At 37.3% G+C, this 17,796-nt stretch overlaps 1 protein-coding gene across 2 annotated transcripts in view; it reads left to right on the plus strand.

Moving 5' to 3' along the window:
* The window catches only part of FNDC3A (fibronectin type III domain containing 3A), a 220,146-nt gene that overhangs the window by 81,014 nt on the left and 121,336 nt on the right, over positions 1–17,796 (plus strand). For both annotated transcript variants that reach the window (XM_032150879.2, XM_032150880.2), the window contains exon 3: positions 1,681–1,756. In XM_032150879.2, the coding sequence (XP_032006770.1) occupies positions 1,681–1,756 (76 nt within the window). The remainder of the gene's footprint in view (positions 1–1,680; positions 1,757–17,796) is intronic.

Below are 17,796 nucleotides of genomic sequence, written 5' to 3' on the forward strand. Positions count from 1 at the left end.
GAAATGCTCCAAAATCAGAAACTTTCTGAGCACCAACATGATGCCACAAGTGGAGAATTCCACACCCAACCTCATCTGACAGGTCATATGACAGGTTGCAATCAAAACACAGTCAATAATATTGTATGAAATTACCTTCATGCTATGTGTATAAGGTATATATGAAACATAAATGATTTTTATGTTTAGACTTGGGTCTTATCCCCAAGATATCTCATTTTATATATATATATACACACACACATATACCATAATAAAAAAATCCAAAATTGGAAACATTTTTGGTCCAAGCATTTTGGTTAAGGGATACTCATATTTTAATATCCTATTTTCATCTGTCAATGCAGCAAAGATTTTAAAACTGTAATTTTCAGGGTTGCAGACAATGTAGTAAAAGGGTATTCTCATAGACTATGAGAGGGCATTCGAAGTAGTATTATAAAACCCTTTCTGTTAGTTTTTATTTCCATAGGTTTTTGGGGAACAGGTGGTGTGGTGTTTGGTTACATGAATAAGTTCTTTAGTGATGATTTCTAAGATTTCGGTGCACCCATCATCTCAGCAGTATACACTGTACCCAATTTGTAGTCCTTTATCCCTCACACTTCCCTCTCCTCACCTTCCCCCATCCCAAAAGTTGATTGTGTCATTCTTATGCCTTTGCATCCTCATAGCTTAGCTAGCTCCCATTTATGAGTGAGAACATAATGATGTTTGGTTTTCCATTCCTGAGTTACTTCATGAAGTAGTAAAATTCTTTTGAAAAGTAGTTTAGCAATAAGCACCAAAATTCTGTGTTTGGGAATCTATCACGAGGAAACAATGCTAGCTGTAGAGAGGTGAAAACTGCATACCAAAACGCTCACTTCAGCATTGTTCACAATAATGGTAAAATTGAAAACTACCTAAATTTCTTAAGTTAGAGGAATGGTTAAGTCGTTTATGGTATAATCTTTTGATGAAAAATTTTCAGTAATAACTTGGAAGTCTTTTTTTTAATAATATTGAACTTTAAAAAAGAGAGAGAATTGAATATTTTGTATCTAGAATTTAAGGGGGAATTAATCCTGTGCAGAATAAGACTTAAGAAGTTTATCAGAATGTTAACAATGTGTATCTTAGGATAGTAAGACTTTATTTAGTTTTTTCCCCAGTTTTCTGTTTTTTCTCTGTTTTTCAAATGTCATAAAATTGGTATGTATTACCTTTGTAATAAAAAGAAGACTACTTAAAATGGTGGGATTAATTTAACCCATTTTCGAATATAACTTAAGGTGTCATACTAATTCAGATATGCTCAACTCATGCTCTACCTATCAGTTTATACTTTATCTTTAGAAAAACATGATACTTAGCAACTGATAAACTCACTTAGATGATCTAAACATTCTGTGGTTTGACTCCATCTTTGTTTCAGAGTGAAGTTTATTGACTTTTCTTTCCAATGAAAGTGTGTCACTTTCTTCTTTTTTCTTATTCCCTTTACTTTTGGCTTACGTCTAACCTCCAGAAAAGTGATGTAACTTTTTTTTTTTAGCAAACCAGCATCTTAAATGTGTAATCCCCATTTTCCTTTCCAGTTTCATAAGGTTAAATGGCTCACATCTGCTCTGTTACTATTTTTATATTCTGATTTGCTTTTTTTTGTTTTGATTAATACTTCTTCCCCTCATTTTTAAGGTTATTCTGGTACAAGTTAACCCAGGAGAAGCATTTACAATAAGAAGAGAAGATGGACAGTTTCAGTGCATTACAGGTAAGAACAGTAATTGAGAATAATCATTTGAGACCAAAAAACCACAAAAATTTATAATACATAATAGTGTATATGCCTATGGTTACTTCCCTCTTTCTTTTTTTTTTTTTGTTTTTATTATTATACTTTAGGTTTTAGGGTACATGTGCACAATGTGCAGGTTTGTTACATATGTATCCATGTGCCATGTTGATTTCCTGCACCCATTAACTCGTCATTTAGCATTAGGTATATCTCCTAATACTATCCCTCCCCCCTCCCCCAACCCCACAACAGTCCCCAGAGTGTGATGTTCTCCTTCCTGTGTCCATGAGTTCTCATTGTTCAATTCCCACCTATGAGTGAGAACATGCGGTGTTTGGTTTTTTGTCCTTGCGATAGTTTACTGAGAATGATGTTTTCCAATTTCATCCATGTCCCTACAAAGGACATGAACTCATCATTTTTTATGGCTGCATAGTATTCCATGGTGTATATGTGCCACATTTTCTTAATCCAGTCTATCGTTGTTGGACGTTTGGGTTGGTTCCAACTCTTCGCTATTGTGAATAGTGCCGCGATAAACATACGTGTGCATGTGTCTTTATAGCAGCATGATTTATAGTCCTTTGGGTATATACCCAGTAATGGGATGGCTGGGTCAAATGGTATTTCTAGTTCTAGATCCCTGAGGAATCGCCACACTGACTTCCACAATGGTTGAACTAGTTTACAGTCCCACCAACAGTGTAAAAGTATTCCTATTTCTCCACATCCTCTCCAGCACTTGTTGTTTCCTGATTTTTTAATGATGGCCATTCTAACTGGTGTGAGATGGTATCTCACTGTGGTTTTGATTTGCATTTCTCTGATGGCCAGTGATGATGAGCATTTCTTCATGTGTTTTTTTGGCTGCATAAATGTCTTCTTTTGAGAAGTGTCTGTTCATGTCTTTTGCCCACTTTTTGATGGGGTTGTTTGTTTTTTTCTTGTAAATTTGTTGGAGTTCATTGTAGATTCTGGATATTAGCCCTTTGTCAGATGAGTAGGTTGCAAAAATTTTCTCCCATTCTGTAGGTTGCCTGTTCACTCTGATGATAGTTTCTTTTGCTGTGCAGAAGCTCTTTAGTTTAATTAGATCCCATTTGTCAATTTTGGCTTTTGTTGCCATTGCTTTTGGTGTTTTAGACATGAAGTCCTTGCCCACGCCTATGTCCTGAATGGTATTGCCTAGGCTTTCTTGTAGGATTTTCATGGTTTTAGGTCTAACATTTAAGTCTTTAATCCATCTTGAATTAATTTTTGTATAAGGTGTAAGGAAGGGATCCAGTTTCAGCTTTCTACATATGGCTAGCCAGTTTTCCCAGCACCATTTATTAAATAGGGAATCCTTTCCCCATTTCTTGTTTTTGTCAGGTTTGTCAAAGATCAGATAGTTGTAGATATGTGGCATCATTTCTGAGGGCTCTGTTCTGTTCCATTGATCTATGTCTCTGTTGTGGTACCAGTACCATGCTGTTTTGGTGTCTGTAGCCTTGTAGTATAGTTTGAAGTCAGGTAGCGTGATGCCTCCAGCTTTGTTCTTTTGGCTTAGGATTGACTTGGCGATGCGGGCTCTTTTTTGGTTCCATATGAACTTTAAAGTAGTTTTTTCCAATTCTGTGAAGAAAGTCATTGGTAGCTTGATGGGGATGGCATTGAATCTACAAATTACCTTGGGCAGTATGGCCATTTTCACGATATTGATTCTTCCAACCTGTGAGCATGGAATGTTCTTCCATTTGTTTGTATCCTCTTTTATTTCATTGAGCAGTGGTTTGTAGTTCTCCTTGAAAAGGTCCTTCACATCCCTTGTAAGTTGGATTCCTAGGTATAAAATACTGGCAAACCGAATCCAGCAGCACATCAAAAAGCTTATCCACCATGATCAAGTGGGCTTCATCCCTGGGATGCAAAGCTGGTTCAACATATGCAAATCAATAAATGTAATCCAGCATATAAACAGAACCAAAGACAAAAACCACATGATTATCTCAATAGATGCAGAAAAGGCCTTTGACAAAATTCAACAACCCTTCATGCTAAAAACTCTCAATAAATTAGGTATTGATGGGACGTATCTCAAAATAATAAGAGCTATCTGTGACAAACCCACAGCCAATATCATACTGAATGGGCAAAAACTGGAAGCATTCCCTCTGAAAACTGGCACAAGACAGGGATGCCCTCTCTCACCGCTCCTATTCAACATAGTGCTGGAAGTTCTGGCCAGAGCAATCAGGCAGGAGAAGGAAATAAAGGGTGTTCAATTAGGAAAAGAGGAAGTCAAATTGTCCCTGTTTGCAGATGACATGATTGTATATCTAGAAAACCCCATTGTCTCAGCCCAAAATCTCCTTAAGCTGATTAGCAACTTCAGCAAAGTCTCAGGATATAAAATCAATGTACAAAAATCACAAGCATTCTTGTACACCAATCACAAACAGAGAGCCAAATCATGAGTGAACTCCCATTCACAATTGCTTCAAAGAGAATAAAATACTTCCCTCTTTCTCACTACCACCACACAAAAGCATAAACTCTGATATCTTAGCATTTAAGTATTGCAGTGTCATTCTAACTAGTCTCTTTGCCCTGGTTTCCTGGTTATGTTGACTATTCTTGATATATTATATTGTTCATGTCTCTTCCCTGTTCAGAAATCTTCATCAAATCTAGTCCAGGTGTCTTAGTTTTTCAGAAAGATCATTTCAGCTTTTTAGTCTTGTTCCCACTTCCCCTTCAAATTGCTTTTCTTCAGGTTTTCTAATAGGCTTATTCACTGTCTTTTGAAGCTATCTTGTGCTGTGTGTTCTGTTTCCCTTATCTGGAATTCACCCTTATCACCACCGCCCCCCACCCCACCCCGCCCCCTGCCCCCCATTCAGATCCTACCTGTGCTTCAAGACTGAGCTCCAGTCCTACCTTTAACAGGTTTTTTGGAAAGTCTTTGTTTAGTGAGCATCTCCTTAGTACTGTTGACTTTTGGGTCAGGCAGTTCTTTGGTCAGGGGGACTGTTCTGTGAATTGTAGGATGTTTAGTGGAATTCCTAGTCTCTACCTACTAGCCACTCACCCTCACTCATTCATTTATGACAAACAGAAAAGTCTCTGGATATCCCCAAATATTCCCTGAGGGACAAAATTGGCTCCAGTTGAGAACCATAAGCAAGAAAAAGATGACTGGCTTTGGAATTAGAGAGAGAGAACCTAGGATTAAATCCCAGCTCCTCTGCTATTTACTAGCTACATGACCTTGTGCATGTTACTTAACCTCTGTAAGTACTTTTTTTTTTTTTTTTTTTTGAGACAGAATCTCACTCTCACCCAGACTGGAGTGCAGTGGCTCAATCTTGGCTCATTGCAACCTCCGCCTCCCAGGTTCAAGTGATTCTCCTGCCTCAGCCTCCCAAGTGGCTGGGATTACAGGTGCCTGCCATCACGCCTGGCTAATTTTTGTACTTTTAGTAGAGATGGGGTTTCACCATGTTGGCCAGGCTGGTCTTGAACTCCTGACCTCAGGTGATCCGCCCACCTCAGCCTCCCAAAGTGCTAGGATTACAGACGTGAGCCTCTGTACCCAGCTCTTGGTGAGTACATTTCTTATCATTAAAATTCTTACTCCTGTCAATAATAGTACACCTTACAGGATTATTGTGAGGGTTCCTGATATGCATGTAATGTACTCTAAACCAGCCTGTGGCATACAAGGCACTCAATAAGTGGTGGTGAGTGCTGTAGTGTTATTGTTAAATAGAAGGTGATCCCCATCACCTGTGAAACCCCATCATACCAGTTATTGCACCATTCATTTACCAAATAACTACACCATCTTGTAATATTTCTTCTAGTTGTATTTTTAAAGTTATTTAAATTTTGTATTGTTTAACATAAAATTTTTATTCAGTCTCTCCAACTAAAGTCTAAGCACTTTGGGGACACATACCATTTCTTACATTTCTTTGTATCCCCTTCAATTCTTGGCCTTCCATATATTGAGTATTTAACTAATAGTTATTGTTTTAGTTTAAAAAGGGAAGACAAGTGCAGTGGGTCACACCTGTAATCCCAGTGCTTTGAGAGAATGAGGCAGGAGGACCTCTTGAGGCCAGGAATACAAGACCAGCCTGGGCAGCATAACAAGACCCTGTCTCTACAAAAAATTTAAAAATTAGGCATAGTGGCACACGCCTGCCGTCCTAACTACTCAAGAGGTAAGGTTGGAAGATTGCTTGAGCCCAAGAATTTGAGGCTGCAGTGAGCTATGGTCATACCAGTGCACTCCAGCCTGGGCGACAAAGCGAGACCCTGTCTCAAAATAAAATTAAATTTAAAAAGAGCATTAGAGATGAGGTGTCTGTATACTTTGTCATCTTTCAAACTGGAACAGAGTGAAAGGACTCTAACACGTACTTCAAGACAACTGACGTAAAGCAAGACTGTCTAGCCCAGGCAAACTTCTTGTCTTCCCCCATTTTACCTAGGCTGTCCAATCTGTTTAATCAAAGAAGAAATAGACCTAACTCTTTTCAGAGAAGTAATTAGCTCAGTAATTAAAATTAAAACTTGTAGCCTGACATTTAAACCTTGTATATCTGAGAGTTAAAAATTTCTAAGTTGAACACATGGACACAGGGAGGGGAATCTCACACACCGGGGCCTGCAGCAGGCCCCGGGCCAAGGGGAGGGAGAGCATTAGGACAAATACCTAATGCATGCAGGGCGTAAAACCTAGATAATGGGTTTATAGGTGCAGCAAACCACCATGGCACATGTATACCGATATAACAAACCTGCACATTCTGCACGTGTATCCCAGAACTTAAAGTAAAAATTTAAAAAAAATTTCTCTAAGTTAATTTAAATCATTTGTGCAGCAGTTATGGCAATTTCACAAATAGGAAGAGTTCACATATTATAGACTTAAAAGAAACCAGACAGTAGAATTTACAAGCCGTGTGATAAGCATTGTCTGTCTTTACTTGCCAGTTAAGTTTTTATGAAAATAATTTTATTCCGTGTACTTCATAGAGTGTAAGTTTCTAATTGAGCACACATCTAGGTTTATTTGTACATCTCTTTTCAAATTGTTTTCAATAAATACTGTTTATGGTGGATACATTTTAACTAATACAGCATTGATCTTTTCTAACACATTTGCAGAGGAAGATACTCATTACTGTTTTAGTGTGACTCAGAATACAAAAACTGCTATTTATGATTGGATAACCAGACCCTGAATTATAAGTAGCTTATATTTCAAAAGTTAATTTGTAACTGCAATCTGTAAACCCCACCTCCATAAATCAATTAAATTGATTTTATATGTGGCAGTGACCCCTTTGGTCAGGACCAAAAAAGCCTATCTAATTTATAATGTGCCTGTAATACTAACAGTATCTTACTGATGGGAACTAACTACCATGGGAAGATATTTTTAGGCAGGGACACATTTCTCTGCTTCAGTGGGAAACAGATTCCTTTCTCCATATGACAGATTGTAAGATTGGAGACTGTTTTAAAATTATTGGGTAGAGGTTTTAAAAACACAGAAAAGGATAAAGACAACCAGACAGAAAATAAGAAGGCTCTCCCCTCTTTATGTTTTTGACTGTCCAAAATTACAAGATGGAATATGGGTGGAAGGAATAGTAGTGAGCAAGGGAACTGGGGTTGAAGTCTTTGTAAAATCAATATGCCTTCACTCTGAGCAAGAGAAGACAAGAAAAGACTTCTGGAGTTCATTTTCTTCCACTTTGCCGTCACTAGTTTCTGTCATATGGCAAGCCCCTTCGTGGACTAGCTCTGGATCCAGGTAAAAAATGAGATTATGAATAGAAGTGGAGGCAACAGATAACAAGGAGAAAGAGAAATTCTTAAGGGAAGAAAATCATATGCCAGTGAAGCTGAGAGAGACATGGATCATTATAGCCCTAAGGCCATCAAGTTAGGAAAGCTGTTCTCTGACAGCCACTATACTAATAAAATCTCTATATTAAAACCTAATGAATTGAGATAAGAGCTGTGTAAATTAATAAGCATTTGAATTAAAGACCATTCTTTAAAAAGTAGTTTTATTACTTGTTCAGAATATTTAGAAATGAAAACTAGGTTGAGAATCACAGAGAACTTTAGAGATCTAAATAACTACCTTATTTTACTGGAGGCTCAGATTTTGTGAGTTACAGCTAGTTATGGGCAGAGTTCAATACAGTAGTTTTTCTACTGTATAGCATACATTCTGGAAAGACAAATTGCTAATTATTTTTTTCTATGAATTTTCCAAGTATCTACTGAGGTTATACTGTGCTAGTTGCTGGACATTCAAAGAAAAGCTAAAACTAAGTTCCTGACATTCAAGAACAGTGTCATAGGGGAAAAAAAGGGAAAATTAACAGTTTTATTACAGTATAAAAAGAGATATACATAGGGTGTTATGGGAGCATAGAAGGAGGGTTACTATAACATTCAGTGGCATGTAAAGAAAAAATTATTCCAGGAGAAAGTGACACGTGAGCCTTCTCGAAGAACAATGGCAGTTGGCCAGATGGACAAAGGGTCTCAAGGCACTTTAGACAGAGGGAAAGTGTTCAAAAGCAACAGAAGGAAAGAATGACTTGACTTATTTGAATAACCACAAAGAGACTGGAATTGCTAAAAAGTTGTATAAATATGTGGTACCTGTTGAACCAAAAGTCTTCCTACTACAAACATCATCTAGAAATGTTCAATAAAATAATAACATATAATCTTTCAAATACACTCCTGAGCTTCTCTCTCTTCCCTTCACCCTATGAAAAGGAAAAAAAAGGTGGGGGCTGGGAAAGGATCCCTGTGGGCCAGAAACAAGGACTTTTCCATATTTATTTGTTTTCTGTTTCTATTTTAAGAGACAGGGTCTCTTTGTCACCCAGGCTGGAGTGTAGTAGCACAGTCATAGCTCATTGCAGCCTCAAACTCCTGGGCTCAGGTGATCCTCCTGCCTTAGCCTCCTGAGCAGTTAGGACTGCAGGTGCGTGCCACCATGCTCGGCTAATTTTTTATAGAGTTGAGCTCTCACTCTGTTGCCCAGGATGCTCTCAAACTCCCGGGCTCAAGCAATCCTCCCATCTCAGCCTCCCAAAGCACTGTGATTACAGGCATGGACAATTGCACCTGGCCCAATATTTGTTTCAAAAAATACAGTTTTCATATTTTTAATGAAAAGAATTAAAAATATCTACATTGTTCTTTTGATTTGATCATTTTCTATTGTCTCATACCATTTTTTCTGAGTCCTCTTCAGAATTTGATGTCTGTCTTCCCTTAGTTCTTTACCTTATTTCATATCCTTTTGGATAAGGTACCACTCTTAAATATCTAAAAGTGTAGTCTTCTGTTTTGCTACTTTTCCATTTTGGTCATTGGTTAGATCTGTTTATATTTCCTGATATGAACCCATACCTCATTTTTTCCCCCTTCTTTAACCATTATTCACTGGTTTTAACTTAAATTCTTGATTACTTTTGAAATGAGTACTAGCTTGAGTCTGTCTCAGGTTTTTTCTATTGAGAGGTAATTTGAAACAACCTAACTTGTTCTTATGTTTTCGCAGTGAAGTGCTTTGATAGCATGTCAACAGATTGTCTTGTATAATGAGAGATACTGTGAAAATTAAGTATTTTTGCCTAGTAACTGGTATGTAGAAATGTAAAAATTTATTGAATGGGGAAATTTTAGGTTTTATATTAATAGATCTTTGGAGCATGTGCTAAAGACTACCTTCTTAGTTTTATTTTGTGAAGAGTTATGAAAAATAGGGAATTAGGCAAGGTTTCTAAATTTGGGTTACTGGGAAGGTCATAGAAGCATATTTCATAGAGAATATGTAGTAAACACTTAAGAATCCTGTGTAGAGCTAGCTCTCCTGATGACAAATTGGTTCCTCCTTTAGATATCATCTGTTCTGTGAAGCCCTTGCTTTAGTTTCTCTCCTCTTTTAGCCATAGATACACATACAGAAATAATTGAAGGCAGGTATTTTTACAGATGTTTGTAGCCCTGATGCTTTGCATAGCACCCAGCACGTAGAGACTCTCAATAAATGTTTAAGGTGAGTGAAGAAGAGAAAACAGCAGATGTTTCTTGAGCATTTATATGTGTGTCAAACAAGTAGATCTGTTATAGCCAACAGTTGTAGCTAAAAACCCTCCTTATGAGAGGCAGGTATGGCTTTTTCTCTTTTCATCTGTGATACCTCAAAATGAATAAATGGGGCTAATGAGTAAGAATTTATTAACTATCTAGGGGTTTTGCATTGTTATGGCACTTCTACTTTGGTGTGATTCCATGCCACTACATGTAAGAGAGAAAATTATGAAAAGCAAAAAATACACAGACGAGCTATACTTGAATAATTTTTATATGCTCTGGCTTCCTTCAAATATTATGTTTTAGAAAGATAAGCAAAAATTGATGATTATTTAATACTTTTAATCTAATAGGGCAGTAGTTAAGCAGAAGGGTACTTGGGTTTGAGTTCAAACTTTGCCACTTACTATTGTATCAGTCAGATTATATTCAGTATATATCGTGTCTTACACTTGTTTATGTAAATAGTGTGTGTCTGTGTGTATACACATCATGTAGGACTTAGAACATAATTTTGTCATAGAGAAGATTATTATTAGGCCATACTTTTTGGGATATATTACTTATATCTGTGGAACCATAGAACCCAAGACCTACATCAGATATAGTCTCTAATTACATTGATGATGGATTAACCACATCTACATTATAATTTTTCTGCAACATGGCTTCTACATAAACGAAGACCTTATATTCTTCATCCATTCACTTATTCAGTGTTCAGTTAGGGACAAAAATGAATAAGCACTGTTTATTTTCTCAAGCTTATTTGTCAGACTTTCTTATATACCTTTATGGGAAGATGAAATAAAATCTGATATCAGACTGTTGCCAGTCTGCAACTTTGTCTCACGTTGTGTTACTCAGGATTTTGTTCTCTAGGGCTTGCTTTTGAGCATGTTAGATCAATACCTTTTTTTTTTTTTAAATAAAAACATGTTTATGAAATGTTTAAGTGTCAGAAAGTTGCTAACGTTAATAAATGTCAAACTCAAGAAGATCAGAACATATTGAAATGATAGGTCAAAAACAATAGGATAGGCCCAGGGCAGTGGCTCACACCTGTAATTCCAGCACTTTGGGAGGCCGAGGTGGGCGGATCACCTGTGGTCAAGAGTTTGAGACCAGCTGGACCAACATGATGAAACCCTGTCTCTATTAAAAATACAAAAATTAGCTGGATGTGGTGGCGCACCCCTGTAATCCCAGCTGTTCAGGAGGCAGAGGCAGGAGAATCACTTGGACCCGGGAAGCAGAGGTTGCAGTGAGCTGAGATCCTGCCACTGCACTCCAGCCTGGGTGACAGAGTAAGACTCCATCTCAAAAACAAAAACAAACCCAACAAGATAAAATTTAATAGGAGTAAATATAAAGTTCTACGTTTTGATTTTAAAAATATAGATATTGTATAGTGTGTATTAGTTGGGGTTTCTTTTTTGAAACTTAATCTTGCCTATAAAACACAAAAGAGTTTAAGGTGATATTGAGACTCCTCCTGTGCTCATTCCTTTTCCTTCCTGATAGCTCAGTCCTGAAGCTCTTAGGTGAGGCAGAGCAATATAGGCAATGCACTAGTGGGAATGGGAGAGGTGAGCTGCAATTCCCCAGAGTAGGATGTCAGAGCCCTAATTGAGTGAGGACCATATCGCATCAGCAAATAGCCAAGGGTAGGGAGTTAGAGCCCAAGCAGAGTGAAGAGGGAATTCACACAAGAAGGCAGCCTGGTATAGGGAGTCAGAGTATAAGGCTGAGGAGGATATCGTCAAGAAGGCATGTAGTGTGGCATGTAAGAACTTGAGCAGGATGAGGCAGTCACTCATGCAATGCAATGATCCAGCATGGGGAATCAGAGCTCAAACAAGAGTGAGGAGGCTATCTGTGTGGAGGGGTAGCCTGCTTTGGGTTGTAGGAGTCCCAGCATGGTCAGACAGTGCACAATCTGGGGATGTATTAGAGTGAAGAGTCAGAGCCCAACTAGGGTAAAAAGGGCATCCACACAGAGGTGGTCTAATTAGGAAGTCATCATCAATGCTATGATTATACCCCTTCCCCTCATCCTCTAAGAACTCAGTATTACTTGCTTCTAGCACAGATAACACTTCTGCAACAGGAATTGTGTAGCCACCCACCACTGCCTGCCAAATTATCAGCACCTGTAGGAGTGATGGTCTTTATCTCCCACCAAGGAGACTCCTCAAACACACAAAGGGACTTCAGATTCTATGCACTAAAACAAATGACAGTGTCCACTGCAGTGCAAGAGAAGACAACTTTATGAATAAAACTTGCTTATTTTAGCAGAACTAGAACTAAATATGAGTCGTCTGTTGAATCCCATTTGCAAAGGGGAAAACAAATCTTGGACTGCAAAAATAGAAATGCAAGTTCAAAACAGATGGTGGTGTATGCTGGTTAGATGGTATCCTTTTAACATGTTTAAAAGAAGTATTGACAAACTGGGATTGTCCCAAGGAAGATAACCAGGTGATCATAGAAGCATGAAATCATCTTTATAGAGCACTATAGAAATGCGTGAAGGATGTTTAACCTAGAAAAGAGGGCAGCGACTTGGAATAGATTGTTCTCTACACCTTAGAGGGCAGAATTTAGACATAGACAGATGAGTTATAAAGAAGCAGATTTTTTTTTTTTTTTTTTGAGACAGAGTCTCGCATTGTCACCCAGGCTGGAATGCAGTGGTATAATCTCAGCTCACTGCACCCTCCACCTTCTGGGTTCAAGCGATTCTTCTGCCTCAGCCTCCCGAGTAGCTGGGACTGCAGGTGTGTACCACCACACCCGGCTAATTTTTGTATTTTTAGTAGAGATGCGGTTTCATCATATTGGCCAGGCTGGTCTCGAGCTCTTGACCTCGTGATCCACCCGCCTCGGCCTCCCAAAGTGCTGGGACTACAGGTGCATTCAACCACCATGCCCGGCTAAGGAAGCAGATTTTGACACAGGGAAGAACAGCTATGGCTGTATAAAAATGGAGTTGTTTGTTATACCGGCGTCCCATCTTTATATGTGTTCATACTGTGGTTGGATGATATTATAAAAGTAATTCCAGCATAGAAAGATAATTTTGATTAGGTGAATTCCAGCAGTTATTGTAACTAAAGACGCTTTGATTCCAGAATAATCTGTTTATTAAACTGAGTTCTCTTTAGTGACTTCTGGGAATGAGGACTCTGAATGAGCGTCTTAAATTTAACAAATCTATCTGTGCACAGGCACATTTTATAAGGTAATTGAGCTAGTGAATGGTTATTGCTCATGGTAGACCTATAAATAGTATATCAACTAGTTAATTAATACCCACTACTGATGAAATAAATACTTGAGAGAGAAATTTCCACTACATTCTGAATCTTACAGGGGCAGGAACAATGCCGTCTTTATTTTGGTACAAAAACCTTACTTAACTGAAGTGGAATATTATCTTCCATTTTGTTTCTTTAACAACAGAAATTGCCTCTTTCATCTTTTATCATCTATGCTAAAATAATGCCTTTTGCTTAGTGGACATTCTGTCAATATGTTAAAAAGAACTGCTAAAATATTTTTATTTGTGTACAGCACTTGCTTGCCTTGGCAACTGTTATATACCAAAAATATACTTTCCATACTTGGGGATATTTTAGTGCCTCAGAGTTTTCAATATGAGCACCATTTAAGATTATACAGTTATATGAAAATATTGATTTAAATATGTAAATGGTGAGCCACAGATATCACCTGGGTGATGATCATTTGACCAAAAATTCTGGGTTTATGCTTATTTTCTTCTGATTTGACTCTTTGCTTAGAAAAAGTATCAAGGTGAATTTGTTTTCTCATACCTCACGCTACTTGGGGAAGACAAGAACCTAATTAACAATACTAGAGTGTGTTGATTGTGAACCTCTTCACCTACTAGAGTTAGTATGATCAGGCTCCACCTAGAAGTCCTATTGCTAACCTTTTGGTTTCAAGTGGCTCAGACCAGCTTCTCAGGAGTTACTGATGTTTTCTCCTCATTGTTGTTGCTGGTATGGCTTTTTCTGCCAGTAGGGGTTTATTTATCCTGTCTTGCTTCTACTGTCCCCTCATTAAAGAAGTAACCAGCCCCGGTGCTTCTGGGGCAGTTATTGTCAACTCCTCTATCTGACTTTTCTTTTTCATTGCTGCTGCTGTTCATTGCTTTTCTGCTCTCACGTCATTTCCTCAAGTACCTGATCCTGATTCTTCCTGCCATTACAGGGCTTTTTGAACATAAGGGATGGTATGTCCCAACCAGTTAGTAACCATTTTCTCCCTTTCTGTGCTGTGGGATCATGATGATTATAACCACACATCCATCCTCATTCCTGCAATTAGTCAACTTTTTCAAATACCTGCCATCTCCTTTGCAGAGCATTTTTTCGCAAGTCCCTAGACTAAGCCAGTGTTTCGTTAAATAATTATAAACCCTGAGCCTCTATCCCATTAATCACAACTCTGTTACCTCACAGTAAGTTATTTGCCTTACAAAAGTTGGAGCTCCTGGTCTTGTCCTTCTCTCGTGTTCTAGTGTAAATCCTTATGCCCATAAGACATAAGCAAAGCCCTCTTCTCTCAGGATGTCTTTGTTGGGGAGGAGACAGGAATGTACAGTCCTCATGCAAGTAAGACTCCTAGTAACCTGCTCTGATATCCTGGAATCTCTGAGACACCTCAGCCTCATGACTCTTGATACTTCAGGGCTTTGATATTAAAAATACCTCTGAAATTTATCAGAAGTTGTGTCTGTTGTTTTGTAGATCATAGTCACTGCAACTTTTGCTGCAGTTACTATAAAAGTAGGCATGAGATATTACATGTATACCATTTCTTCCTATAATCACAATAAAACTTTAAAGAAGTAACAGGACTATGTGACAGAATTAATGGTGCGTTGTTAAAGGCACAGGTCTGGGAGTAAATTGACCTAGGTTCTAGAACCAATGGGTGGAAGTTAAAAGAAAACAGAGTTTAGCTTAGCATGAAGAAGAACTTTGTAATAAACGGCGATGTCAAAGAAGGGTTAGGAGTGATCAGTTTCCCACCCATCCTTTTTTTTTCCCCCCTTGAGATGGAGTCTTACTCTGTTGCCCAGGCTGGAGTGCAATGGCCCGATCTTGGCTCACTGCAACCTCTGCCTCCTGAGTTCAAGTGATTCTCCTGCTTCAACCTCCCAAGTAGCTGGGATTACAAGGCACTTGCCATCATGCCCGGCTAATTTTTGTATTTTTGTAGAGACAGGGTTTCACCATATTGGCCAGGCTGGTCTTGAACTCCTGATCTCAGGTGATCCACCTGCCTCAGCCTCCCAAAGTTCTGGGATTACAGGCAAGAGCCACTACACCCAGCCTCTCCCATCTATCTTTGTAGGTAGTAATGCATCTGCTGGCTCTTCACTTGATGGTGGTGTTATAGAAGATGGTTTATTTCTTTCGAAGGGATTGTTCATGCCTTTTAAGGTTCATCACAAGCCTAAAATGCTATTAATTTATAGCCCTAGGTAATTTACTTAAATTCTGGCCAGTGTTGTGCACATACTGAAATGAGGGTGGGCTAGGGCAATTTAGATTCTACAAGTTTCTACCAGCTCTCAAATAGTTACATATTCATAACTATACTAATTACATACCATGTCTTAAATGTATTTTAATAATATGGAGATTGATATTATAAGAATTTTTTACAAGATCACTGGTTATCTTTTGCCCACTGACTTTGCATTACAGCAAATCAGACCAAGTTCTACTGAAATTATAAGTAGCTCAAGTCAAAACCACATGTAGTAGATTTTTATTCCCATGTGACTATTTACTTTTTTCATAATTAGCAAACTAAACCATGGAGAAGTTTGTCGTTTATACATTACTTAAACAACCTTAACTTCCATTAGAAAATTCTTTAAAGCGTACGTAACTATTTTTCATACTGGTGGAAATCATGATTGTATTTAAAAATTTGCTCTTTATACTTCCCCTTTTAATATGAAAACATCAGTTTAATTAGAGTCGCTCAAAATACTAGCTTTGAAACATTAATGAGTCATGTTTGTAAAAATGAATTATAACAGATCATCCATTCATAAATTCAGCCCATTTCAATTTAAGTGAATGACTATGATTCATTCTGAGTACATTGTGTAATAGTCCCAGGCTGTCCCAGAGAGCTATTAAATGTTACTTTTCAAGAGAAAGTGTGTTACATAAGACTTATTTAAGAGAAAATTGCAATATTTATGTTAGAAAGGAAAATATAGGGAAATTCAATTGTCATCAGTTCTTCATGTTCCTAATAAATAAAATATCACTGTTATAGTTATTCTCTTGGAAGTATAAAATCTAAGCCAGTTTAGTGAGTGCTATTAAAATAAGCAACAAAAATCTTGATTAAAAAATTTTTTTAATGACTGATAACAGGAAATTAAGATCCAGAAAGATGAGTGTGTGAAATATCTTATCTTAGCTTTTGAATAAATGTTCACAAACCTCTTGCATTCTGGCACTTTTGATATCGTTTAGTGACTAAAATGGACATAAAAGGATCTAAGCCTTCTTTTGAGCTGGCCTCACAAAATGCTATTTTATTACATAGGTAGAAATATGAATATAAAATGTTTGTTTTGTGTGCCATTCTCTCTTCCTGTTTTCCCTTTTAGGAAAAAAGCCACTTACTAATAGTAGATAAGAGCTAGGAAATGAGGCTGGAGAAGCAAATTGACTTGAAATAGGGACAAAATGGAAAGATTAGATAATTTTAAAGACAAGAAATGAATTTGGATGTTTTACAGGAGTCAAAAATTTGCAGTCAAAAGAGCTACAGAAGATTTTCATTTTAGGCAGATTTTAAGCGAATTCCTAAGAATTATGTATCTAAGGCAGTTTCCATTTAGTTTGATTTTAAAAGCTGCCTTTTGAATATCTAATGCCAATTATAAAATAAATATGTGTAAGTAAAATAAAATGGTAACTTGTTTTTTATAAGGGGGGAAGTTGGTTGGTTTTATAAATTAAATGAACATTTATGTGGTCAGTTATTTTTATGTAAAAATAGTTGTTATATTCTGGGTAATAGAAATTTAGAAACCTATTTTTCTGTAGAAGAAAGATGTAGGTATCTGCTCTTGATTTCTCAGACATTTCCTTCTCCTTAGAATGCTATGATCAGATTTTTATTAGAATCAAATTTTCTAAAGGCCATGATTGGCATTAGCTTCATTACTTATTTTCTTAGGTTAAGATTAGCCCAATAGACATACTATCTTTATGGACCATTGCAAATTTTTCTAATATCTAACCATTTTTAACCTTTTATATATGAATAATTAAGGAAACATTAAATTATAATAAAATTTATTCCTGGCACTATGTAGGCACTCAATAAGTATTTGTTAATTGAGTAAATGATCCCAGTAGATAGTTACATACAACATATAGGGAATCTTTTTCTACTACCTGTGTTTTTCCTCAAATTATTTTTTTAGTTCCACTTCATCATGAAATTACTTGGAAACTGACATCAAAGAGATCATGTTTGCACACAGTTTTATTTCACTCAGCTTGACTCCAAAATTCTCGTACTATGGGAAAATAATCCATAACAGTAGTAACTATTGTGATCATATACTACTACTACTTCTAGATTGAATAATTGTTAAACTCTTGTCAAGGTCACCAGTAACCTCTGTGTAGCCAGAATGAGTGGTCAGTTCTCACTTCTCATCATACTTGACCTCAGTGTATTATTTGAACCAGCAGCATTCGACCCAGTATATTTAACCCGGTATATTATTTCCTTCTTCTTGGACACTATTCTCTTGATTGCCCTTCTACAGTTTACATATTCTCCTGTTTTTTTTTTCCTACCGCACTAGTACT

This window comes from Hylobates moloch, unplaced genomic scaffold (genome assembly GCF_009828535.3).
Source record: "Hylobates moloch isolate HMO894 unplaced genomic scaffold, HMol_V3 SCAFFOLD_4, whole genome shotgun sequence".
NCBI classification, from domain to species: Eukaryota; Metazoa; Chordata; class Mammalia; order Primates; family Hylobatidae; genus Hylobates; species Hylobates moloch.